Source organism: Fukomys damarensis, unplaced genomic scaffold (genome assembly GCF_012274545.1).
Source record: "Fukomys damarensis isolate Sample0158 unplaced genomic scaffold, DMR_v1.0_HiC HiC_scaffold_25, whole genome shotgun sequence".
NCBI lineage: Eukaryota > Metazoa > Chordata > Mammalia > Rodentia > Bathyergidae > Fukomys > Fukomys damarensis.
Window position 1 is genome coordinate 9,851,799 of NW_022900937.1, and position 26,938 is coordinate 9,878,736.

Genomic DNA, 26,938 nt, shown 5'->3' on the forward strand with positions numbered 1-26,938 from the left:
AAAAAAAAAAAAAATGATGAATTCTCTGGACAGCCTGGCAAAAATATCTCATCACTTACAAAGGATAAAATAATTCAGGGTTGTCATAGATGTCTTAGCAAAAACATTTAAATACAAACACAGTCCTCAAAGTGAAATCAAACTTACTTTATCTGGTCAAACTGCCTTTCAAGAATGGATTAAACTGTTCCAAACATGAAAGAACTTAAGAGTGATATTTCCAGTTGTTTAGGAGAAAATTACTAAAGGACAAACTTTAGTCAAACAACAGAAAACCAAAGAAACAAGGGCATAAAGATTGGTGATGAGCACTGAATATATTTACTGTGGAAAGAAATTAAAGCAAATGGGGAGATAAAGTTAAGAAATCCAAATGTATATCCTCTGACACTGGAAAAATGACACAATCAACAAATATAAACTGGGAGAGGTAAAGAAACAATGAATGTGAATTTTACAAAGTTTATTTATAGCCTCACAATGATAAAAGTGCATCAAGAAAAATCATTTAGACTCACTAAATAATGTAGGTGTGAGCATTTTAACATAATAGTAAAATGTAATTGCATGCCCAATATGAATTTATGTTTCTTTACCTGATGTATCTGTCATTTTTACTCCCTTTTAACTTTTTAAAAAAATTGGTTTTTTTCATTATTAGCCCTTGTACCCTGACTAAAATTAGATAGTAGAGAAATCAAAGACAGGTGGGTAGAATACAGAAAGTTTACCACTACTTAATAGAAGAGAACAATAGAGAATAGCCAAAGGAATAAATGACTACTAGAATTAATACAACATTAAAATTATACAGATAACTAGAACTTTCCTTAAACCCAAACTACATATAAAGTAACCACAGTGAGAAGCTTAAAGAGAAATTAACAAAAAAATTGTGAAAAACCATAGGCAAATAAATCTATCATTGAATATGAATTCAAATACTAAAAAATTTTTTTCACATAGGATCACAAAGGAAAAAACTTCTGGAAGCAAAAGGCTACCTTAAAAAAGTGATTCAGTAGAGTTAAAGAAAATAAGTATTATGAGCCTAACATCAAAGTAGAATTTGGCGTAAAAGCCATTCATTAACCACTGGGGCAAACAAAAATGGATACCTTATTTGTTGCTGCTGTTGTTTTTTGTTACTGGGAATCGAACTCAGGATCTTGTGCTTGCAAGGCAGGTGGTAGAACCACTGAGCTAAATCCCCAACACTAGATTTTTTTCTATATAACAAGCAATAGCAACAATATTGAAAGAAAACTAGGTATCCTACCCCTGAAGTATACCACCAGACTGAGACTTATAAGCTTTTTAAAAATTAAATTTTGAAAGAATTTTACCTTCATGTGATTTTTCAGAGGATCCAAAAGATTGAAATGAATATTGCACTTTGGACAAGCTCTTGGAAAAGGTGTTGCATTTTTAGACTCATCTGATGAGGTATGTGCACCTAAAATAAATTTGTGGTTCAAAACTTTAACCTTAAATAGCCACTAGTAATAACTTTTAAATTTTCAACAATTTCCAAAATTTTTGTATAAATACTAGTAATTTCTTTGTTATATACCAGACTTCATATTTACCTTTTGATGGCGTAGCCTGGGAAGATGTCTGGGAAGGAGATTTAATTGAAGGGAACACAGCTGAAGAATCTGTTCCAGAAACACTCTCACTAGGCTTAGGCTTTTTTGGATTAACACTGTTTACTTCAGAAGCTGAAGGACGTTTTGATAAAAATGAACTTTCGTTCATACCTAGACAATTTAAACAGTGGAAAAATAATAAATAATTTAGAATATTACTTACAACTAAACTAAAACACTTCAAAGCTAAATTACAGATAATACAACTGAACTATCACATCACACATATAATAGAAATTGAGTGATCCAAACTCAAGATGGGTAAAAAAATAGCACGAACATTTATTATACACTATATATATTCATGTAAGTCACAAAATATTTATACACAAGAAAATTCTAAATGTGGCTTCAAAATAAGCAAATATGTAAGCAGTTATTATAATAGAGCCAGACCAATATATCATAAGAGGAAAAAAATGGCAGAAAATACTCTGAACTACTTACAAATGAGTTATCTTTAGCTTCAGATGCTTAAGAGCATCAGAGTGTAATAAATAAAATTACAGATAATTTTTGTTTCAAAACAGCGATACTTAAGATGCTTTTATATTGAACAACTTAAAGAAATTGTGAATGTGTTATTTTGCCACCTAACAAACTGAAGAATGGCCTACTCTTGGCTTTAGGTGATTTCCATTGCAATGCACAATGTGACACATATTCATATGAAAGGGCACATAATGTAAGGATTTTTTTTCCCTCATTGAGTCTATAGGTACATTATAGGTATATAGTACAGTTACCTTCATCATTGGGATCTTAAACCTTTACATGACAGGTCTTGGTAGGATTTTTATACTATGGAGTTTAATGGGTTCGTTTTAAGGAATAAATTGGGCATGTCTGATAGAGAAGCTGTTTTCCATTTATTAGACACCTGCATAAAATTTTGCTAGTATAGGGATTTCGTTCCTAAAAATACTCTTCCATTTGAAAACCATTACCTGAAAGCTAAGTGTTTTTAGCGTTATTTAGAGAATTAGCAAAAGAAATGGGATATGGAGTCTATAAATCAAACCAGGCAAGCTCCTTTTTTAATATAACACACAATGTACCTTGTAAAAAGGACTATAAAACACACATCACATTTAATATTAACCTCAACTGGGCACTAAAAGTGGTAAATATATTAGAAACATTCCAGGTTTTTAAGTCAGACATAAATAAGTCCAAATTCAAGTCCAAACTGTGTCACTCTCTACCCTATGTATTCTTAGCTTATTTCTCTGAATCTTAGTTTCCTCTTTGGGCAAGTTTTAATACCTTATTTTACAGAGCTGTTTTAAGGATAAATAAGATTTAAAGCATTACAACAAAACATGTGGCACATAGCAACCACTCAATAATAACTGACAGCTATTATCATTACAAATCTTTTATATCTTAACAGAGGGAAAAATTATTTCAATTGACTCACTTGTAAGTGTTTTAATAAAGGCAAACATGCCAGGATTATACTAGTCATATGATTATACTACTCAGCTTCTCTGTTTCACCCTCGAGACAACATAAAAATTATTTTTGCCCTGCTTCAAAGCACTTCATTACATGCAGATATATTACAGGTAGATAAGATTTTGTGTAATTACATTAGCATTTAGGTTACCTGAAAAACTGGTAAGTTCTAGGATTTTAAATTAAGCAACTGATTATATAACAGGATAGATGGCCAAAAACAGGTTGTTTCAATATAAGACCATAACAAAAGAAATCTCAACATTAAATAACCACCCTGCATTTGAAATTATGTGTATTTGTTCTGTTAAGCTTGGGCTATTTCCTATCCTCAAGAGTTCTGTCTCTGCTAGTTAAAATCCAATTCTCATTCAAGATCAAGCTCAGATTCAATTTTCTCCAAACCCCTACAATCAACATAGACAGCAGTCTATTAATCATGCTATCATTAGTCATAATTGTCATACATGACAACCACTTGTTATCAAGTCCTTTAAAGCTTTATAAATTCCTTTTTAAGTCATGGGTGGTGGTACACACTTATACTCCTAACTACAGATAAGGCAGGAAATCTAAAGTTTGAGGGACTCTGCCTCAAAATTTAAAATTGTATAAAGGACTGTGGATATGGTTCAATGGCAGAGCGCTTGCCTAACATGCACCAGGTCCTGGATTCAATATCCAGCAACAGGACAAAAAAAGAAAAAAAAATAAGGAAATAAGAACAGAGTTTCAAATCTACATCTTGCAAATTATCCTACTTACTGCTGAGGTTAAAGTTTCAATCCCTATAGTAGAAAACCCAAACAGAGAAGAGTCATTTGTTTTTCCTTAGTTCCCAGAATTCAGACTTTTCTATGAATAAAGTCCATGTGCTTTGTAAAACCAGATAAACAAATTTTTCTCCATTTTTTTCATTCTTACCTATTTCATTAACCAGATGTTTACTAAGTATGGAACTGACACCCAGAAGTATGTATCAAAGGAAGTATTATTAAAATAGAGAAAAAAAAATAAAAACACTAGTATTGTAATGAAAAGAAATTGGAAAAAGAATTTGGTAAATTCCCCACACTGTTCTGTTTAGTAAATAATCTAAGAATTAAAAAAAAAATCATATTGGTCTACCTCAGGTCAAATATTTGAAATACACACAAATTGCTAGTATTCAAAATTTTTCTACTTGGTTATAGGGAATTTTCAATGAGGCAAAATTCTTTCACAGGATACTAATGTATTTTACCTTAATGAAGAACTTTTATAGTAGTATACACACAAACTTTAAATCTTCAACAGGTTAATTTCATTATTCTTTCAAAGAAATTACTACTTACTACGTACAAATCCCTATACAAACTATCTTAAAATCATATTGAAGTATTACAGTGAAATCATTTATCAGAACAGAAAGATATAAACTTAAGAAACTAACTATAAATAAGCATTGTACTTTTTCATATTAGAGATCGTGAAGACAATTTTTTAATAGAATATTTAGGATGTCTGAGGACTTCTCTCAGAAATTAAGACCTTTTCTTATTTTTTGAGGGTGCATCCAAGTGAGAATGAGTTCAAAGCAGTTTAGCCAAGATTTTATATAAAAATCACTCTAAAAAGACATTCAAAAATTATTACTACCAGTTTATGATGTAATACTTGAAAACCTTCACACAAGGGTATAGGCTTCAAAATAGATAATCAATTCTATATTCATATTCGTTAAGGTCTTTTTGGTATTTTTAGAGAAAAGAAATAAAACCAACCTGTTACAGAAAGTGTTTGTCCCCCTTGGTAAGGTGATAATCCTGTATCCTGGGTCAAATCAAACAGTAACTCTGAAGAATTATTAGATACAACTTGTGATGGATTCATTATATAACCCTGTTAAAATATTTCAAAGAAAGAATATTACATCTATTCAAATACTTGATTATTTTGCTTCATAAACTTTTATAAAGGCAAATTTAACTGTATAGCAATAATTCTAAAGATATTTTGATGACTCAATTATTAATAATTTAAAAAACAAAATATAATTACTAATTTGCCAAAATGATTTTCTACCAAAGTTGAAGGCAAGCTAATACAGGCTGATTTGTTCCTATTCAACTAACTACAAGTAGCCAAGTTTAGGAGGCAAGTTCTAGTTTAACTTTATCAAGATAAAAGAAGCATAAATCCTCTATCAGTAAGACTGATACACCATACAGTGATTCTAACAATACAAAATCACCATAAAGGAGCAAATAATAGAACCCAGCAAAATTTTTGCACGTAAACAAAAACAACAATAGAAAACATACTGCCATAACTACAAAAAGTAAAAGCTCCTATATCTCTAAAAATCCTGTATCTCTAAAATATCAAGGTCAACAAAATGGTAATCAATCTATGGTACTGTTCATCAGCACTGATGAACACAGCACATGCTATGAATTTTGGAACCATCTTTTCTGGAGAAATTTTAAGCTATGGATCAAAAAGAGAACAAAAGGGCCCTTTACTCTCTCATTCATCACACAGAGGTGTGCTAGGGTAGGCAATCTCCCCTCTTAAGCCGTGTGAGAAACAACCTGGCCATCAAGTTGAAGACACAGAATGTCAAGCAGATAGGGGTGCAGTAGAAGATGTTTAGAATGCAGTAGAAGCAGGCCAACAGCCTTTTGAAGACCTGGGCAAAAAGAATATTCAGCCCTTCCATCAGGACAAAGGGTGGTCCAAGCTAGCAGGAAAATCTCAAAAAAGCAGTGAAAATTATGGTTGAGACAAACCAAATATAAAATAAAGCAGTATAAAGTAAGTGTACACACATATCTAATATAATTACGGAAAACATGCCTAAGTAATGTGGGTATATATACAGCAATACATATTAAGTATATTTGTACCCATACTCTAATACTATTTTTGAAAGACAATTTTGGAGAGAATAAGCTCTTAAAAGTGACTTCTGAATCATTCTACAAATCATAATTTATAGCAAGTTAGTTTTAAAAAGCTTAAAAGTAAAAAAGGCATGGTCTGGGGATTTAGCTCAGCAGTTCGGTGGCCTGCCTTGCAAGTGCAAGGACCCGAGTCCAATCCCCGGTACCAAAAAAAACAAAAGTAAAAAAGGCAAAACATGGCTACTTTAAGAGGAAAACAGCCAAAGAACATTCAAAAGCAAAATATGAATGGTGATACAAATGAAAGTTCCCAACTTACAACAAATGCAAATAAAAACAACAGCAATGTTTACTGAATTGGCATTAAAAATGATATCTACTACAAAATAATCATTACACTTAAAAGTGTTGTCATGAAAGTCAAAGAATAACTATAGAAAATGTGAGAAGACTAAGAAGAAATAAACGTAAGATGACGAATAGGATTCTGGGAAATATTAAAGGATATTACTAGAAAAATTGGTAAAATTCTAATAAGGACTGCAATTTAGTTAATAGTAACTGCCTAGGTGTGATAAGCAAGATGTGAATATTAAGAGAAAACTGGGTGAGAGAAATACAGGAACACTGTTCTATTTCTTCTATAAGACTAATAATAGTTTGAAGAAAGTTAAAATAAAGAAGTATGACAGTGGGCCTGGTGGCACATGCCTATACTTCCAGATCAGAAGGCTGAGGCTTGAAGAAGAGTTTGAGGCCAGCCTGGACTACACAGTAAATTTAAAGATAGCCTGGAGGACAGACTGACCCTGTCTCAAAAAATACAAAACAAAAAAGGAATGATAACATTCACTACTGGCAAATTAGAGATTATAGTTTGGCATAGTTTGCATAAAAACCTTAATAGTGCCTATCAAAGTCTTTAAAAGGTTAATTTGATCTGATTATGCTGCTATCGAGAATTCACGGTAAAGAAATGAAAGTTTAATGGAGAAGTATTTGTAGTAGCAAAAAATTACAACCTATATGTTCAACAACAGACATAAACACAATATCATACAATTATTCATATCAAACTTTTAAACTGGCTATGGTGGCACATGCCTGTAATTCCAGTTCACGTGAGGCTGAGGCAGATTTGTTCTGCATTCAAGGTCAGCCTGGGCTATACAGCAAGGTCAAGCCAGCTTGACAGCAAGACCCTGTCTCAAAAATAAACATACAAACAAGCAAATTGATTTTAAAAATCAGGTTTTTTAAAAAGCAATATCCAATGACATGTTCCAAGTAGAATGTTCAGTAAAAAAAAGAAACATGTATCAATACATAGAACATGGCCCTCATTGTCGTACTGTTCTTTTTTCTAAACTTTTCTCTTAAAAAACATGTTATTTTATAATAAAAACAGGGTTTTTTATGCTTATAAATCAAGGGATAATTAAGTTTTAAGAACTTTGCTGTTACTAACTTTTCCATTGATATGGAATTAAGAAGTTATGACAAACTACTGTAATCTAGACCACACTTAATAATGAGGCCTAAAGGCAGATAAGTATTTGGGGGTTAAGATGTAGAATGAAAAAAAATCAACAATGCCATGTGATGGTGCATGCCTGTAATCCCAGCACTCAGAAGGCTGAGGCAGGAGGATTGACTTGATTTCTCCTGGGCTATATAATGAGTTCAAGGCCAGCCTGAACTACATAGTGTAACCTTGTCTAAAAAAAACCAGATAAACAAACAAACAAGGTGACAATGCCATATGATAGAACTGCAACCGAACACAAACTTTGTTCAAGGAAAATATTTTCTCTAAATATTTGTACTCTTTAAAAATGGAAAATATGCATTGCATTTTTAAAAATAGTTCCATCACAGAAGTATAATGAAGTTAATACTGTTAAAAACTTTTCTAGAAAACTGTGAATAGTTAATCACTGCAATTTCAGATAGCAGGTAATCATTAGTCAACAAATAACTAGCTGAAATAATTCTCTAATAAGGAATTTTTAATGTCTTTAAAGCAGTAAATAAAGATGATAAATATAACTAGGGTAGAATATTGGGATTCAGATACTATCCCTCGCTTTACTTTCTTTTTTTTTTTTTTTTTTTTGGTTTTTTGAGATAGGGTCTCACTATGTATTTCAGGCTGGTGTTGAACTCACTATATAGTCCAGGCTAGCCTTGAACTCAGTAATCTTCCTGCCTCAGCCTCTGAGTGCTGTGATTACAGGCATGAGCCACCACACCTGGCTCCCTCAATTTATAAATAGTTAAGATTAAATGTGGTTAAGGAAGACACTCACAATAAACAATTACTTTATTGATGGAGCTGAAATTAGAATCCAGGCATGATTACAAAGCCCATGCTTTTAGCTTAGATCACATTGACTTTATAAGTTATAATAATAATAAATTCCATCCCAACCTACTTGAAAGAAATGTTGAAATAAGATATTCCATGAAAAAGTAAACACACAGACAAAAACATGATATAAAATGGAAAACAATTACAATTTATTAAAGTCAATGGCTTCCAGAGTTCGGAGAAAAATCCCTTACATAAGATTATCCATTCATTCCAGGTTATATTTCTGTCATTCTTTGCACAAAAGAATACCAGGAATTTTTAAAACTGTCTTCACCAGGCCCCACCCAAACCAACTGACTAAAATGCCCTTTTTCTAAAAGAACTTCAGGATTGGAAAACTCCAATTGAAATGCTTTAAAAACTATGCCCACAAAAATAAAATATTCTGAGTCAGAAAACACTCTAGTTTCTGACCTTTATAATACCAAAGATTCTATCCTTTGCTTTTTTTTCATTAATTTTATTGGTACATTTTAGGTATACAATATAATTACATTCATCATTGGGGATTTGTAGTTTTACATGATATATCTTGGTTCTTATTTTTTTCCCCATTCCCCTACCCTCCCACCTTTGCTTTTATTATTTCCCCCCAAGTTTAATGTTGCAAGGATTTTTTTATCTATCAAATTACATTAAATAATGAAGTTTTCTAGTTTCCCCTCAATGCTAACCAGCATATGACAAGCATGAGAAACCATTAATTTGATTCAACTATGAGCCAACAATTTTTACATTCGGGGTAGCTTTCCACCTCACTTTAAGAACATTTACTGCACTTTTAAAACATTTTAAGCAATAGCCTTGTGGAACTATAAAGGATTCAAGATACTCCTGCAGTCTCTCTTAATGTTCTTACGGTCTAATATCTAAGTTTTTTTTAAATGTATCACCATTTTTCAAATGCAGTGATACCTAACTCTTTGGCTTCAAGTTGACCTGTTTGCATATTCAAAAATTACTGAACCCAAATAGTTTTTGTTATGTTATAATATCTACTGGTATTTACTACAATAGAAGTTAAACAGAAGATTTAAAAATATTAATTCACTTTAAGTAACAATAAACTCATTACAAATTAACATAACACGTTTATGAAAAATGACTTTCAAATACACAAAAAAATAGAGAAGAGTGACACCATCTTACAAATTTCTTGAATGTTAAGCTTAACCAAAAACTGTTATAGCATCTTAACTGTTTCTGGTTTCAACATGCTAGGCCAAGTTACTTTGGTTGATATAAAGAAAATCTGACTTCATAGCACAATATAACTGAAAAAGGAGTATTATAATAATAGCTTAAGACAACAGTGGCTCTACAACTTTGACACTGTAACAAAACTCAACAGTTGGGACTTCCTTAAACATTTGTTATAGTGTGAAATCTAAAACCATATCCCTAAAGTGCATTTACCCTGTTCCTATAAAATGACCAATCTTATACTATAGATAGGTATTTTACTCATGTATACTTTTATAACATATACATTAGTAACTAGAAAATACTGGTTTCACTGAATAATGCAGATCTTTCAAATGCTGACATAGTTCATTACACAGTATTACAAAGTCGTATTAATAAATACCACCACCCATCAGTAGTTTTGAAATACTGAAAAGATGTGATCAGCACGACAGTTGTTAAATTTTCCAAAATGTAAATGTTTTCCTTGAAAGCAGAATTATCACTAGCAAGAAAACTACTATCAATTGCTTTTCTTGAAGTAGCAGGTACATTCTGTTCGACTTTTGGTACATGTTTGTCAAATACTCAAGACTGAATAACTGTGCAGCAGGCAGACTCTTAGATGGTCCCCAGCTCTGGGTACTCATATCCTTTGTGAGAGCCTCCTTCAGACTGATGGTAGGACCTCTCTGAATTGCTTCTCAGCAACAAAATACAGTAAAGGTGACAGATATATATATATATATATTGTGTACATAATCATGATACCTAAGATTATAATGACATCTTGAAAAGGACTCTCACTTCCTAGCTTTGAAGAAGCAAGGAAGCCATGTTGGAAAGAACCCCCCTGGCAAAGAGCAAGCCAAAAATCAGCAAGATACTGAGACTCTCAGTCTGACAACCCCTATAAAACTGAATGCTACCAACAGCCATGGGAACTTAGAAACAAATACTCCCCCAGGGCTTCAGATGAGAGTGCAACTCTAGGAACCACACCTTGAAGGCAGCCTGTGACACCCTAAAGGAGAAAATCCGGCCAACCATGATGACTCCTGACCCACAGAAACTGTAAGATTGTGAGATAAGAAGCGTGCATTTTTTTAAAGTCACATATATTTGTGTTACTACTGATACAAATAAATAATACACCATGGTTTGTCATTCTTTCAAGTAAAAATGGTGTTCTATATTTTTTAAGAGTAGGCAGTTTATGCTGTTTACACACTGCAACTTTTTAAACTTAACTATATTTTTCAGAATTAACTTTTTTGGAGAGAGAAAATTTCCCACTTGCTAAATGATACTAAACTATTGTTTGGGCTCTTATAATTAGGTCCTCAGATTTTATAAAAGGATAGTCTAGCTTTCTAGGTTCTTCACTAAAGTTGGTTGTACATAAAGAATATAAAGTGACACCCACATTCTTTTAAATGTCTGGGTTTTCCACTAATGACATAGTGAGGTAAGTATTTTGTTCATGCATACTTTAGCCATTAAATTAGTCTTGAGCTTCTCTTAGTTGATGCGAACCATTTGGCTTTTTACTGTGCTTGAGGAGACAGGATATTTTCATATAATTTTTGCCTAAATCAAACAGCCCACTCTAAATGTTAATATTTAAATGTCAAACTTTGGTGAGCCATCTATTTGGGAAGTGATTACAGTGTGCTTAATTTTCAGCAGTAGTTAAAAACAGAAAATTCTGGGATTTATTACTATTAAAACTTCATTAAGAGAAATTGATAGGGACTATTTTTGATCAGATGAATAAATACCATTATCAATGTATGGGAAACTTTTCTTAAAACTTGTTCATGTATTATTTTGATCCATTTTCTGTGGCATTTGGTGCAATAAACCTTTGGAATTTATCTTGAAAAAAAAAAGAGTAGGTGCTGTAGCTCACAAATTCAATCACACAAGTGCTTTACCTCAAGAAAATCATCACAGTTTAGAAGGGGCTTTATGTATACTACCCACTTCATCGCACAAAATATTAAAGACTTGCTTAAGAATAGTCAACATTAGTAACATGATGTTTAATGCATTTTAATTCTTCATCAAGGAATTTAGCATAACTGGAATATTTTTAACTGTAAGTGCATGGTAGATGCACCAGCAGCTTCCTCACCACTGTTCTGTATCATCAATGTAGAAGTCAACACAGGGATGTCTGATTATGATGGTGTTGACTCACAAACCCCTGACAGTGTCTTGGGGAACCCCAAGGGTTACAGACCATCCCTTGAGAACTTCTGAACTAAGGCAAAGCTTTCTTTTACCAACATACACATCTACACACATCTGTATGTATGCATGTATGTACATCTCAACTCTGGTTTAGCTTAGATTGAAATCCTAGATCTTAACAGACTCATTTAACCTCGGTACTTTCCTCAATTATAAAATGGAAACAATAGTACCTACTTTATAGGGATGTGTGAGAATTAAATGAGTTTAATATACAGCCTTTATCCCAAATCCTTAAACAGCACAATAAATGACAACTATTGTCATTATCTCATACTTTTTATTAATTTTTTGGAGATAGACTATGAAAGTGTGTTTTCCAGATAAAAAGCCCTGACAGCCTCTCAATTTTCTCAATTAAGAACAGTTGGCCCAGAGTCAGGAATGGTGGTACACATCTGTAATTCCAGCTCTTGGGAGGCTGAGGCATGAATGTCACTGCAAATTCAAGGTTAGCGTGGGCCACATAGTAAGTTCAAGGCTATCCAGAGCTACATAGCAAAACAGTCTGAAAAAAAAAAAGAAATAAAAAACACTTGGCCCAGTTGGCAATCTTATATATTTTGCCAATATGTAATATTCACTACTGATTATACTTTTTATTCATGTTTTGACCGTGTAGTTTTTAATACAGTATCTATTCAATTTTATCATATTACCTAATATATTAACAGATTAGGTACTTAATTCCTGCAGTTATTACTTTGTTTTGGGGCTTCAGAGGCAGTCCTGGGGACTGAATTCAGTGCCTTCACACTGAGCTACATCCCCAGCCCTTTCTTCAATTTTCTTTCTTTTTTTTTTTTTTTTTTGGTACCGGGAATATAACTTGGGATCTTGAGATTGCAAGGCAGGCAGTGGAACCACTGAGCTAAATCCCTGGCCCTGTTCTTCAATTTCTGAGACAGGACCTCACTAAGCCACTACGTGGCCCAGGTTGGGCTCAAACTTGTGATACTCCCAAGTGCTGAGATTACAGGCATGTGTCACAAGGCCCAGCTCTGCAGTTATTTCTTTAGATATTATTTAAGCTATCATAAAGTTGCTGACATTATTTGATGCCGATTATGAGTCCAATAAATGACTGAGATAGTCTAAAATTTTAACTAGGTATTGTTGATATTGATAAATAATAGCCAATGTTATCTCTGAGCTGACTATAGATTCAAAAACACTTACAGGTTTAGAAAAAGGCTGAACAATAACAGAGCTATTTGAAGATCTAGATTCAGGATGAAAATTTACTGGCGAGGCAGACACTGGATTTGATGTTGAGTTCGTGTAGTGTTGACTTGTAGGCTTGAATGTAGCTGTAATACCTGTATTTTAAAATTATACAATACATTGAATATACTTCTATATAACCAACTTTGTCAAAATACTTCATTTTAAAATTAAAGTAGTACAATAATACTGTACCTCGACTGAGTGCGCCATTCTTTATTCCCCTTGAATACAAGCCTGGGTTAACTCTATTCAAAATATCTATAAGAAATTATATATACATTAGAATTGAGGTTTTAAATGAATTAAGACTTAAAAACAGATACCTGAAAGAAATAAGTTATCACTAAGAATTAATTTTACATCTTTATGTAAGAAAACAAAAGAAACAACATTACAGTTAAGGCTTTAACTATTTCATAGAATAATCAGTCTTTATCATTTCAACTCAAAATCCAAAGCCAAAAGAAAAAAGAATAATAAATTTGAGACATCAAAACATTCTATATGGCACAGTCCACATATCAGTAAAATTTTCCACACATACATTTATGTACAACCTTTCTTTGAATGGTAGCAGGCTTATACACACACTTGGATTCCTATCACTCAAAATAATACCTTTATCAAACCTCCATATTTCATTCATACCTCTAAATGCCTTTAAGTTTCATTCTAGAAAGTTTCATTAATCTATCATTACTTCTGCATTCTGAAAGGGGAATTGACAAGGATTATGAACTGAAGCGAACTTACAGTTTACTAGAGTATCTTGTAAGAAATTTCAGATCTTAGTCATCTAAGCCTGACATGATTTTGAGTCAAGTTTTCATTCCTGTGCATAAATAAACTCTAACTTTTAGCTTTTTTAGTAACTAAAATCAGGACAAGAAAAAGTTTTAAAGTGCCAAAAATGAAAAACAAAAACTTCAAACTTTTAAATGTTTTTCTTTCATAGCAGAAAAGAACCAAATCCTATATGCAAAGCTCCACAATGAATGTAAATTATGTACTACAAACATGTACTAATAAAAATAAGAACTTTTTAAAAAGAAATAGATCCCACCAAATCTATAAAGGTTCACATAAAAGTACATGTGGTTTCTGATAATGTCAAGATATTCAAGATTAGATATTTATACTCAAACCATAAAAGAACTTGCTATAGCATTTTTAGTGGCTGTAACGTACAAAACAGAAGTTCTTCACTTTGTGTTAGGTACTTTTCTGTTGCTCAGACAAAGTACCCAACAACCAAAGTTAAAGGAGTAAAGGTTTATTTAGCTCACAGTCTGTAGAGGTCTCAGTCCATAATTGGCCAGCTCCACGGCAGGTTGGCACATGGAAGAGGGGCAACAGTTAATGGTGGTGGAGGACAGCAAAAGCAATGAGGGAAAAGACAAGCCTCTTTCTGTCCCCTATACTGTATCCAGGCTATGAGATTAGGGTGGTGCCAAACCAATCAGTGTACTGATTTAGTAATCATACACTCTTAATCCCAGAATCACACACTCTAGGTGCAGCCATTTATGACCGCATGAGACTTTGGGGGAGGACTGACAGACCCAAACCATAACACCTCCATCTTTCTAGCAGTTCTATACAACCATTTAATTCATATCCTTATGTTAAAATGTTATGAGTTCCACATAAAACCAAAACAAAATCATTTAAATTTTTTTATCTTTATAGTTCAGACAAGAAATCCTACTAGAGGTCAATCCCTTTCTGGTAGAATTATTTTAAAACTAATGTACACCAGGGATTTACCTCAGTGGTTCTGCCACCTGCCTTGCAAGCACAAGGTCTCGAGTTCGATCCCCAGTACCAAAAATAAAAAATAAATAAAACTAATGTACACTATACTATTCTAGCTGAATACTGTTAACAGGTATGTGCAACCAGTATAAATTTGAGTCTTAACGGTCATATTTTCAATAAGGGATGTTGAATAACAATTCTGCAATACTACAATATAAGATAAGATAATCAGTGACTAGGATACAATAGCTAAGAGAACAGGGCTGGGGATTTAGCTGAGTGGTTCTACCACCTGCCTCACAAGCACAAGGACCTGAGTTTGATTTGATTCCCAATACCGAAAAAAAAAAAAACCCAAAAAAACAACTTGCTGCAGTCAGGCCAAATTCACTTTATAATCTAAGATTTACTCCATGAGAGATTAACAATTGCCAATGAAAATACTATTGAAAATTCAATTGGTTAAATTATTTCCCCAGTGATAAAACCTCAGAAAATTCCAATGCCACCAGCTAATCCAAGTTCACTTCTCTTCTTGCACATCTAGTATTTAACCTCTAACCCTTCTCACGTCCCTAGTCACATACTCACCCTCACTCTCAAGTTCTTACTGGCCTCCTACTCAGTCTCTTATCCCTAACTCCTTATAATAGAATAAAAATATCAAGTACATGTAACAGCTCACAAGTTTTCCATTAAAAATTATACCTTATAAAACTTGGTTTTTCAAAAAAATAAGAACAAAAAAATCTTGGCTTCTCTAAAAGTAAATGCTTACTTGAAATCGCTGGTTTTGAACTTGCTATCTCCCCAACAAAGATTGGCTCATCATCATCATCATCATCGACTTCTTTTACTTTCTTCTGCCATGGTTCCAGCTCTTCTTCTTCACATTCCATAAAGAGTTCTGCCATTTTTGAGTTATCTAATTTCCAAAGAGAAAGCAAACCTTAGTTTCAAAAGGTAAAACAGGTCTGGGGATTTAGCTCAGTGATTTCACTGCCTCTCAAGCACAAGTTTGATCCCAGGTCCAAAAAAAAAGTAAAACAAAAACATTTTTCTCATAAGTAGTATGCTATCAAAGACCTACTTGCATAATCCTAACAGCAATTTTTGATATTTGCAGGTCTTAGTAATAAGAATAAGAAATTCAGATCTTACCAAGATATAAACTAGTAAAATTTAGATAGATGATAGATAGACACATACATACATACACTCACAGACAGAGTCAGACAAATGAATCGTGGGTGACAGTAATTGACTGTTCCCAAATTCTCTGTCCACTGTCAATCTAGTCAAAGTTCATTTCGTTCATACACCTACAATATGATTATCTCTAAGAAAAACATTATGCCTAACCATTATCTTGTGCTATATCCCCAGCCCCCTCACCATTATCTTGTATACACTTTTTTTTTTTTTGGTACCAGGGATCAAACTCAGGACCTTGTGCTTGGGAGGCAGGTGGAGGAACCACTGAGCTAAATGGCCCTAACCATTATCTTTTAACAAAGGGAGGAAGACTAAGAATCAACAGGTAGTAAACAAATCAGAATTAATGAACCAGATTCAGGAATGCCAGGTACACAATAAAGCAGGGATGAAGAGCTAAAGTACAGGTAACCAGTGAGGCAAATGAAAGAAATTTACATTATTTGAACAAAACAATCAAAGCAATACACATAGTACATACCATATCTTAAAAATTCTGATAAAGTACTCAGAACTCCTAAGAAGCATTTTAGCGCCTCACTATGAAACATGGCCAAAGGGCTGGGGATTTAGCTTAGCGGTTTGCTGGCCTGCCTTGCAAGCACAAAGACCCGAGTTCAATCCCCAGTACCAAAACAAAACAAAAAAAACATGGCCAGACAACCAATAAGCAGGAGGAATTTTAGAAAGACCTCCTATCTAAAATATCAAAAAACCCAATAAAACAGATGCAAGTATTCTAAAGAAGAAAAATGCAAGAAAGTGAAAATTAGTATATTTAAGGATATAAGAATAAATATTATAAAAAGTAATGTTCAGAAAAAAGTGCAGGATACAAAACAAAAGAACCAAAAATTTTAAATGCAGTTTAAAAAGAAAAAAATAAAATATTAAGTTGAATAAAGGTCCCCAAAGCTGGGACTAAAAGAGAAATATATAAACTGAAAAGACAAGACAAGATTGTTAGAAAATTAATTTCAAAAGTACAACCTTCAATAAATTTACAGAAGAATAGAGAGAAAAGGTAGAGGTACATTATCAAAGAAATAATGAAAGAAAATTTCCTAGATGGAAGAACATGCCCATCTCTAAGTTCAAAGAGGCCACTAGCGCCCAATGATAACAATTTAAAAAGTTACACTAAGACATACACCACAAAATTTTAGAACAATGGATAAAAAGAATATACTAAGTTATGTCAGGGGTCCAAGCAGGGGCAGAAACAGGTCATATACAAAAGACCAAAGAATAGAAACTAGAAGATAGTGAAATAAAAATTAACAATCTTACCAAAACTAATTTTCACCCTATAATTTTATACCCAGTATTATGGCTTGTGTCTAGATGTCCCAGTAAAGCCTCATGCAGTCATAAGTGGGGTTTTTCAAAGGTGGCTGGACCTAGGGTGTGTGACACTGGGATTGAGGATGTGATGCTGGGATTAAGGGTATGTGATTACTAAAGTACTCCACTGATTGGTTTGGAATAGTTCTAAGGGTATGGATAATGGGAAGGCCCACGCTGGGTGTGGATGGCACCACCAACAGGGCTCGAAGCCTGGAAAGGGATACAAGGGAGAGGCAGGCTGCAGAGGCTGCTGCTTCGCTAACTCACCGCTTTAATGCCTTCTGCCTGCAGTCAACTGTTTCTCCTCTGCTATGCCACCCTGCCTTGGAGCCAGCCAACTATGAACTGGAATCTCTACAAACTGTATGACGAAACAAACCTTTCCTCCCTTAATCTCACGTGCTGAGTACTTTTATCTTAGCAACAGAAAAAATAATTAAGACACCACTCAAATTTTTCATGAAATATGAAGAAAAATTTTTTTATTTCTTAGGAAGCTGCTATAAAATCCATCAAACCCTAAGAATTAGTGAACAAAGACATAAGATGCATAACACAAAGTCCCAGGGCAGCAGAAATTCAGTAGGCCTAGAGAACAACTAACTGGCAGAAATAAGATCAGATAAGAGCACTTTAGAAGGAATGTCTCTAGGAAAGCAGAGATTCAACAGTTAACTTTTAGGCCAGGGGATGCAGCTCAGTGGCAGAGAAGTTGTCTAGTATGTGAAAGGACTTAGGTTCAATCTTTAGCATTGAAAAAAAAAATTAAACTTAGATTACCTGAAAGGTTTTACTGTGTAGAAAAACTAATTGCAGAATAAAAAAGAAAAAGGAGAAGGCATCCTCTTAATATATTTTTATACATATGTTCATTAATGAACAATATTAGCAAACTACTATGTCCGTTAATAGAAAATCTTATTTCAGTTGTCATAATGAAAACATCAAATATGAACTGAACCAAAAATTGAGAACTATATTATGAATGTAAGTAGATCAGGAGAAACTTGGGAGAAAGGGGTAGCTTTAAGAAAACTAATATATTCACCTCTAACAATAGGACATTATAAGAAAATGGTTAAAAGTGATGATGTAATATACAGCACAAAGAGACAGACATGCATATAAACACTCCTTGGGAAACCATTTAAAACTATGTATTTAAAGTCCTTTTGATTGCTTAACTTTTAAAATTATGTGCATGTTACTTCAAGTTGTGATGGAGAAGCAGCAGCAGAAAAAGCAGGAGGAAAGGAGGAAGAAAGGTGGGGAAGGAAGAGAAATAGTATGGGGCATCTAAATTACATGGCAGTAGAGATGGATACTAGAGGTTCTTAAGCAGACACATGAAGTAAGATAGTGAGACCAAGAAAGAAAAGAAGGAAGGAAGGAAGGAAGGGACAGAGAGAGAGAGGCAGTTCTAGCTTAGACAATATCTTTAACTCATCATTTCTAAAGGTTATTTTTTTTTCATTTAAATTGAGCTTATTGGTACATTCTAGGTAGACAGTACAGTTACATTCATTACTGGGATCTTGTACCTTTACATGACAGGTCTTGGTTCTCATTTTTTCCCCTTGTCCCCACCCTCCCTTCACCCCCTCTTCCCCTCCCCACCTTCTAAAGGTAATTTTTACTAACCTAAACATTGCCATTTCTACGTCACTCAAAATTAGGACACTGTTCTACCATGATCTTAAAAGATACTAACTGAAATAATTCCTTGAAATAACATACAAAAGAAATACTTCAACAAATTAGGTGCCAGTGCCGCTTCTATCTAGATGCCCTCCCAAAATCATGTGCTCATAGGTGGGTCTTTTGGGAGTGACTGGACTGTGGGTGCATGATACTGGATTAGCCCACTGATTGGTTTAGCATGTTCTGATGTGGATGATGGATTTACTGAAGCAGGAATATCTTCTTTGGGTGTGAGTGGCACCAACGAATAGGCTTATATCTAGGATGGAATAAAGGAAAGCAGAAGGAAGGTGGCAGCCTCCTCCCTGCCACTCCAAGGGCTATTTCTTCTCTGCCATGCCCCTCTGCCATGACACTTTGTCTTGGAAGCAGTCCACTATGACATGAAACCTCTCCAAACTGTGAGCTGAAATAAACCTTTCCTCCTTTAACTTGTGGGTGTCTGGTACTTGTCCTAGCAACAAAAAGTAACTAAGACAGTGTAACCACATGACAGATTGGACAGATTCCAAACTCTTGTACAGGACAAGCAAAGAATTACAAAGTGTACACCTGATGATGAAAGAAAAGCAGCCACACATTAGCCATGAGGAGCAGGAAAATGGTGCGAGAACTACAGAAAAGGCACATGGTACACTACGCAGACAAACCAAGTTTTTGGGTTTGAGGGTGAGAAAAAGTCCTTTGGTCTGGGGTTACAAAGAATGGTTCTAGGGTACGGCCAAAGTTCAAGTGGGTGGAGGGGAGTGACTTCCTCACCCTCAATGTTCGACCTGTACTACCAGTCTTTCTAATGTTTTAAAAAATTCCCCTTTTTACAATTATATCACAAATCATTTTCTGACCTAATGTATTTTAGAAAAAAAGGGCCAGGGATTTATTTTAGTGGTGCTGCTGCCTGCCTCACAAGCGCAAGGTCCCGAGTTCAATCCCTGGTACCAAAAAAACAAACAAACAAACAAACAAACAAAAAACCAACAACAACAACAAAAAATTTTTCCTATTTTCCCTAATGTCATCAACATCACAAACTGATAAGTTCCTCCTTTGTGTGTGTGTGAGAGAGGGAGGGAGCGAGAGAGAGACAGGCAGGATCTGGCTTTGTACTTCAGGCTGGGCTTGACCTCACTATGTAGCCCAGGCTGGCCTCAAACTAGTGGCAATCCTCCTGTCTCAGCCTATGAGAGTTAGGCTTACAGAGGATCACCACCAAGCTCACCCAGTGATCCATTTCTTTTCTAAAATGTACTGTTTTACAAATTAAGAGAAGAATTCTTCAAGTCAGATTACAAGTACTAATTTTCACTGTCAATTCAAAGTTTGGCATTTGTATATTTTAAATACAATACATGAAATACCACCTCTTTGTGTACTGCAAAGCTATTGTTTATACTACTTCTACTAGCATAGCCTTCCTCCTCACCTTAACAATCTTCACCATGCTGTCTAGACCATGGACTTAGTTCAAATATTCACTGCACTGTTCTAATTGTGCGAGTGGAGAAATTACTTGAACCTACCTATGATATTTATGTAGTACAAGTATTATATGGATTAAACAAAATAGGAAGTATAATATCCAACTTCAAGCAAATACTTGAACTGAGAGTGGTGGCACACATCTTTAATCCCAGCAGGAAGCTGAGGCAGGGGGACTGCCTATGATTTCAAGACCAACTTGGGCTTGTGACTTCAAGGCCAGCCTGAACTACACAGAGAGATCCTGGCTCAACACCAAACCAAACCAAACCAAACCAAACAAACAAGTAGATACTCAAGAAAATATAAATCCCCTACTTCTCCCAAACCTTCTATTAAACTATGACATTTTTACTTTCAATTCTGAACTGCAATGATTGTATTATACAATTCAAAATTTAACATTTATGATCTCAAACTGCCTACCAGTCTTCATGTGTCTTAACTTTATTAGTCCACATAATCAAACTGAGCTCAGTGGAAGTACATTTCCCTAAATATTCAATGGGCCCACAGCATATAATCTATGGATTAGGTGAAGCCAGATAATGTATGTTATAATCTATACTGTGCTGGGAGATAGGGATTTAGCTCAGTGGTGCCCCACCAGCCTGTCAAGCACAAGGGCCTGAGTTCGATTCCTGGTTCTGCAAAAAAAAAAAAAAAATTAGTAATTTGTGCTGTGCTTCTCCAAAATTCCTATGTTGAAGTCCTAACCCTCACTAACTCTTATTGTTACTGTATTTAGAGATAGGGTCTTTACAAATAAAGTTAAAATCTGATTACTACCACGTGGCCTAATCTGGTGACTGGCATCCTTAATAGATAAAGAGATTAGGACAGACTTGCAGGAAAGGAAGACCATGTGAAGACTCAAGAGCAGGGCCATCTACAAGCCAAAGAGAACCCTGGAACTCCCCCTACATGTCCCTTAAAAGAAACTAACCCTACAAATATGTTAATCTTCACCGTCTAGCCTTAACAACTGTACAGAAAAAAGTTTCCATCATATAAAACACCTATCTGTAGTATTCTGTTATGGCAGCCCTAACGAACTAATATAGTATATAAAAATCTCATTCTTTTTAACAAGGCTGCACCACTGTCATCAGGTACAGAATATATTGTTTAAAAAAATTTAAAGACACATAATACCTTTATAATTATTTAGAAATAATTTTTCTATGCACAAAACATGTATACCAAACTGATAAATAGTAGTTTAGGGGAAAACACTTTACTTTGACTTCACATTTTTATGAGAATATTTGTTACTTCAACAGTTATAGTTGAAGAAAATATTGCTACCTCTAATTCTCCTTAAGCAAAGTTATATAAAAGCCACACATACTAGTATCAGCAGTAGGAGCAACATTAACATTTAGGTTGAAAAAGTTGTTACCCATTAAGTTGCAGAGCTGACTTTCTGTAAATTGTCACCTAAGTATTGACATGTGACATCAGTAAGTTTTATAAGTCACTTTAAGTAACATTAAAAATTGAAAAGTGAAAACTGGTATTAAGTAATACTTGGGATGGAATTCTGATCTTTGAATTCACCACGTGACTCCAAAACAAGGTAGTAAGTTATGCCTCAGTTTTCCTTCCTATGAAATGAAGATACCTACCATTACAGCAGATTTCATTAAATTAAATGTATATATAATTTACCCTTTTTTCCTCTAAAAAGGTCAATTTTTAGTTGAGTATGTTTGATATATACATATAATTCATTTTACACAAGTGGTTCACACCTGAATAAATATAATTTAACAAATAGAACAGTTGTATCAAGCACTTACTACTTAGGAAAATCTGATGCATTGCTAAATAAAAAATAAAATTTTAAAAATATCCTTTCAAGCCAGGCTTGGTGGCACATACCTGTAATCCCAGTGCTCAGGAGGCAGAGGCAGGAGGATCACTGCAAATTCAAGGTATCTCAAGGATATACAGGAAGAGCTCAAAGCCAGCCTGAACCACATAGTAAAACCATTTCTCAAAAAAAAAAAAAAAAAATTTTTTTTTACAAAAACGAGCAATCACCTCATTAATTGGTATTATTTTAGTAAATCTGAATTCTCAAAAGCTAAGTGATAGTCTTTAAGTGTTACCTATTCTTCACATTTCAGATATGTGATTGTTTCTGAAAGAAAAAAGACAATTTTAAATGTATGTTAGTTTATTCTTTTTCTAGATTGTGTGTGTATGCTTGTGGTACTATAGACTGAACTCATGGTTTTCCCACATGCACTTTTTAAATTTTGAGACATAGCCTCACTAAAATGCTAACTTGTCTAGGCTGGGCTTGAATTTGTCATTTTTAAAAAAAATCAATTCAACTGAAAAAGAACAGAAAATTAGTTGGATATATTTCACCATAGATTAATTCATTCAAAGCATAACAACCCATGGTCTTCTGTATGGAAAGTGACATGCTAAGTTCTAGGGAAAAACAAAGATAAATAAGTCTTTCTAAAAAACAGTATTACAATAAACACTACTTTAAAAGCCCACAAATGAATTGCTTTATTTGAACCAAGAATTTGATACGTGGATTCCTATAACACACAATAGCATAAATTTTACAAAACAAGCGAGCTTTTTTAAAAATTTAGTTGCAAAGAAAAACAAGTCAAAAAATGAGATGCTGGAAATCTAAACCTAATTCAATCTTCATAGTCTATCCTTAAACTAATAAAAGCAAGTTTTCTTGTTTTTCTACTTTCAAATGATTTAACCTGAATTAGTCTACTATTAACTTCAAAATTTATTACATAAATATACGAATTACTTTTACAGGAAACCCGTTTAATTAAAATTTTTCTAATTATGAGGTCTCCCTATTTAAACTTCTTTAAGTCAATTAAATAGTTGTAGCTTGTCCCTAATTACAGTCAGTGTGATGCTTATATCACAGCTAAGTACAAGATGATTCTTGTTTAACATTAAGGACCTACCAGTACCAAGACTACAAAGACAGTTTTTAAGAATCACATTTCAAAAAAAAAAAACACCCACATTTCTACGGTCTATAGGACTCATTCATTTCCATTAAGTGATCATATAAATATCTATGGTAAATATTTCAGAATTTTGTGGTAAGGCATACAATTCTATGAAAGATTAAATCAGATGCCAGAGAAATAGAATATGCTGCAAAGATATGCAACGGGGATCTCAGAGCTCCAAAAAGTCTCTTGCTTCTGCAGCTCACAGTTAGCTCTAAAATAGCTACATAACGAAAACTATTTCAACTACTGAGTCAAGTACAGATTTCATACAGGTTTAATACAGTGTTTCTATGGAGGGGGGATTTCAATTTAACGGAATCCTTCATAATATAATCCATTCTCTATTTTGGAGACTGGGCATGTTAAATGTAATTCCTATTTCATGATTTTTAGTTTCACCTTTCATATATCTAAAGTTATACCCTTTTAGTTATACAATTTTTAGAAACCAATAGGTATGGTAATGTTGAGTCTAAATTTTAACATGTAATATCTTATTAAAATTTAGAATTTCACTAAGCTCTCAGCACTAGCTATAGCAAAGTTTTAATCAACTACATCTTATAAAAGTGCTTCCCATTACTAATTTTTGTTGTGTCTATTTTCAGGGACCTTAATGATTTCGATCTTTAAGGTCATTAACATGGCATTAACTCTGACAGCTTTTTTGTCAGCTTTTTCTAAATTATCATATTGAGATTTATAAGCTATCGGTTCAGCATTTAGAAAGCATTCTTTAATATAAGACCTTCAATACAGTACAATTCCTTTTTTTTTTTTTTTTTTGAGACAAGGTCTCACTTTGTACCAAACTCACTGTGTAACACAGTCTGGCCTAGAAATCATAATAATCCTCCTGACTCAACCTCCTGAGTGCTGGGATTACAGGTGTGTCCCACCACACGTGGCGACAGCAGAATTTCTCATAATGAGATTTTTAGCTTTGCAAATATACCTTCTATAATGCAGCTATCAAATTTATTAGGTCATATTTTCATCTTTTAAAAAGAGGATTTTTTGGTTTTTTTGAGACAGGGTTTTGCTATATTGTTTAGGTTGGCCTTGAACTCACTATGTAGCCTAGGCTGGCTTCAAACTCATGGCAATCCTCCTGACTCAGCCTCCTGAATGCCGGGATTATAGGCATGCACCATCATGATTGTATTTGAATGAATGTAGATTATTATACATAAATACATGAATAAGTATAGATTGTCAAACATGAATAAATGTAAATCACTGTACATGCAAAACTAAGACATTCTTTGGAAACAAGCCCTATTGTGTCTTTTGGAACCAAAATTAATATAAGACCTGGTTTTATTACCAGGGAAATATGGCAGCAGCAATAATATACTATTAACCTACTAGAATAAAACAAGTATCTAATCCAAAACTACCAGCGTACAAAAGTTAACATTTGAAGCTTGTGCCATTTGAATTAAAAACATTATCATTTATTTGCATGTACCTTAGTATTTTAATTTCAATTTTAATAGTATAAAATATATGAGTGGCTGGACCATAGAGTATATGAAAGTGAACATGACAAATATGGTAAACATTTAAGTTCTCTATCTTCCCAGTTCCTGTAAATTCAAAGTGTTCAAATAATCCACCCCCCCAAAAAAAATCACATTATAAAGTTAATTTAGGGGTTCTCCAATCATAAAAGAAATATTGGCCATTGTTTTCTCTCTTACATGAATAGCCTACCCTCTGAATATAGGGTGTACTTCTTTTCCTACTTTTCCTTGGACCAAACTTGCTTTGCAGAGTTTGTTTCTTTTCTCACCTCCAATAAAACTTTGCTATTATTAACACTTGTGTTGACCAATTCTTTGCTCGGGACAGAAAGAACCCAGAAACCATCTCCACAAGGAGACTCCAGCACCCCCAAACCCAGTAACATATTTGGTTTAGCTAACCAGAAGAGCAGGTAAGGACCTTGGAGTACATTTTTTGTTTGTTTGTTTCCCTATAAAAATGCCTTCTGGAATTCATGTTTCTGTTCTCCAGGATACTAAGCTCAGCTTTCTCCTTCTATGGGGGGAAAAACAGCCATTGGTAACTTGGTTAGCCTGCCTAAGTAGCCAGCTACCCCAGCTAGTTAACTCCCTTCTGTGCTCCAAGTCTCATTTACACTTTTCCCCTAGATGGCATTCTTTCTTAGGGTGCTATGTTAGTCAGGTCACCATCTTGTCTTGTCACATGGCTGGGCACCATTTTGGGTCAGCAAACCATGTTTACTTCTAGATCCCTTCCTTGTTTCTTCTCACAAAATTCAAGTAATTTAGAAATATATGCCTGATGGTCTGAGCAAAACGAACAATCAATAAAGCTTAATTCAAGAGACTGTGAGTCAAACATAGAATGATCCTTACTCTTAGGATTGGGGGTGGGTAACCAGGTATCTAACTCAGGACCTTGTGCTTGTGAGGCAGGCAGTGGCACCAATGAGCTAACTCCCTGGCACACTTTAAGAATTTTTAAAGGTGTTTTCTTTTTAAAAAGAGGTTTTTGTTTCTACTACCTTAAAGTACATTGGTACCTCAGTTCACAGACTTAATTCTTTCCACAATTCTGGTTACAAACCAAATTGGATAAGAATTTAATAGTCACTCTTTTCTCATTATCTTCTGGCAAGTTTTTTTTTTCTTCAACTCTTCCAGTGAGCTACAAAACCACAAGGTAGCTGGAGAGCGCATAATCCCTAGCTTATAGCCCCTTCCAGCCTGCAGAAGATATAAAAGACAGAGACCTCCACTCCCTTAGCACACCATAAAGAATTACAGGGATATGTGTCTCTTAGGAGGAAATGAGACAGGAGATTAGGGCATGGCAAAGCTGGCTGGAAAGTGGGTGTGAACTGTTAATAACAAAACCCCAGGATACATCACAGAATAGTTTCCAAGCCCAGCATGTGGACCTCACAGGAACTTGAGAAGGTTTTCAATAGTATGGCCTAGACCTGACGTCAGCCTGAAGAGTGGATGATACAAAATGGATAGCTCACATTAAATTTTTCCTACTGTGTTCTCTCTTGCATAGATGGCCCACCCTCACACTGTAGGGTATACTTCTTTTCCAACTTTTACTTGGCCCAAGCTGTTTCTTTTCTCACCTCTAATGAAACTCTGTCCCTGTTTAAAAAAGAAAACTAATGTTTTGCCAAGTAATTGGCAACACCAAAACCAGATATGTTGAATTTAACTTTTAACATAAAGGAGGAAATACATAATATAAAGCTAATACCATAATTTTTAAGTGAAAATTTATATTCCAAATATATATTGCAATACAAACACAAAAATTAACTAGCTCATAAAACGCTATGTAGACATTAAATATTCAACAATTTTGCTTATATACTTCTAATTTAACACAGTT

The 26,938-nt window shown here is 34.1% G+C and overlaps 1 protein-coding gene across 5 annotated transcripts in view; it reads right to left on the minus strand.

The window, feature by feature from the left end:
* Znf280d (zinc finger protein 280D) overlaps positions 1 to 26,938 on the minus strand; it is a 98,264-nt gene that overhangs the window by 59,607 nt on the left and 11,719 nt on the right. For 3 of the 5 annotated variants that reach the window (XM_010641279.3, XM_010641278.3, XM_033756009.1), the window contains exons 2-7: positions 15,571 to 15,717; positions 13,227 to 13,292; positions 12,987 to 13,126; positions 4,871 to 4,988; positions 1,590 to 1,760; positions 1,347 to 1,456 (exon numbers count right to left, since the gene is read on the minus strand). In XM_010641279.3, the coding sequence (XP_010639581.1) occupies positions 1,347 to 1,456; positions 1,590 to 1,760; positions 4,871 to 4,988; positions 12,987 to 13,126; positions 13,227 to 13,292; positions 15,571 to 15,706 (741 nt within the window). In that variant the 5' untranslated portion in view covers positions 15,707 to 15,717. Of the gene's footprint in view, positions 1 to 1,346; positions 1,457 to 1,589; positions 1,761 to 4,870; positions 4,989 to 12,986; positions 13,127 to 13,226; positions 13,293 to 15,570; positions 15,718 to 22,418; positions 22,440 to 26,938 lie in introns of those variants that run through there. The other 2 variants (XM_010641277.3, XM_010641280.3) reach the window with 2 other exon arrangements.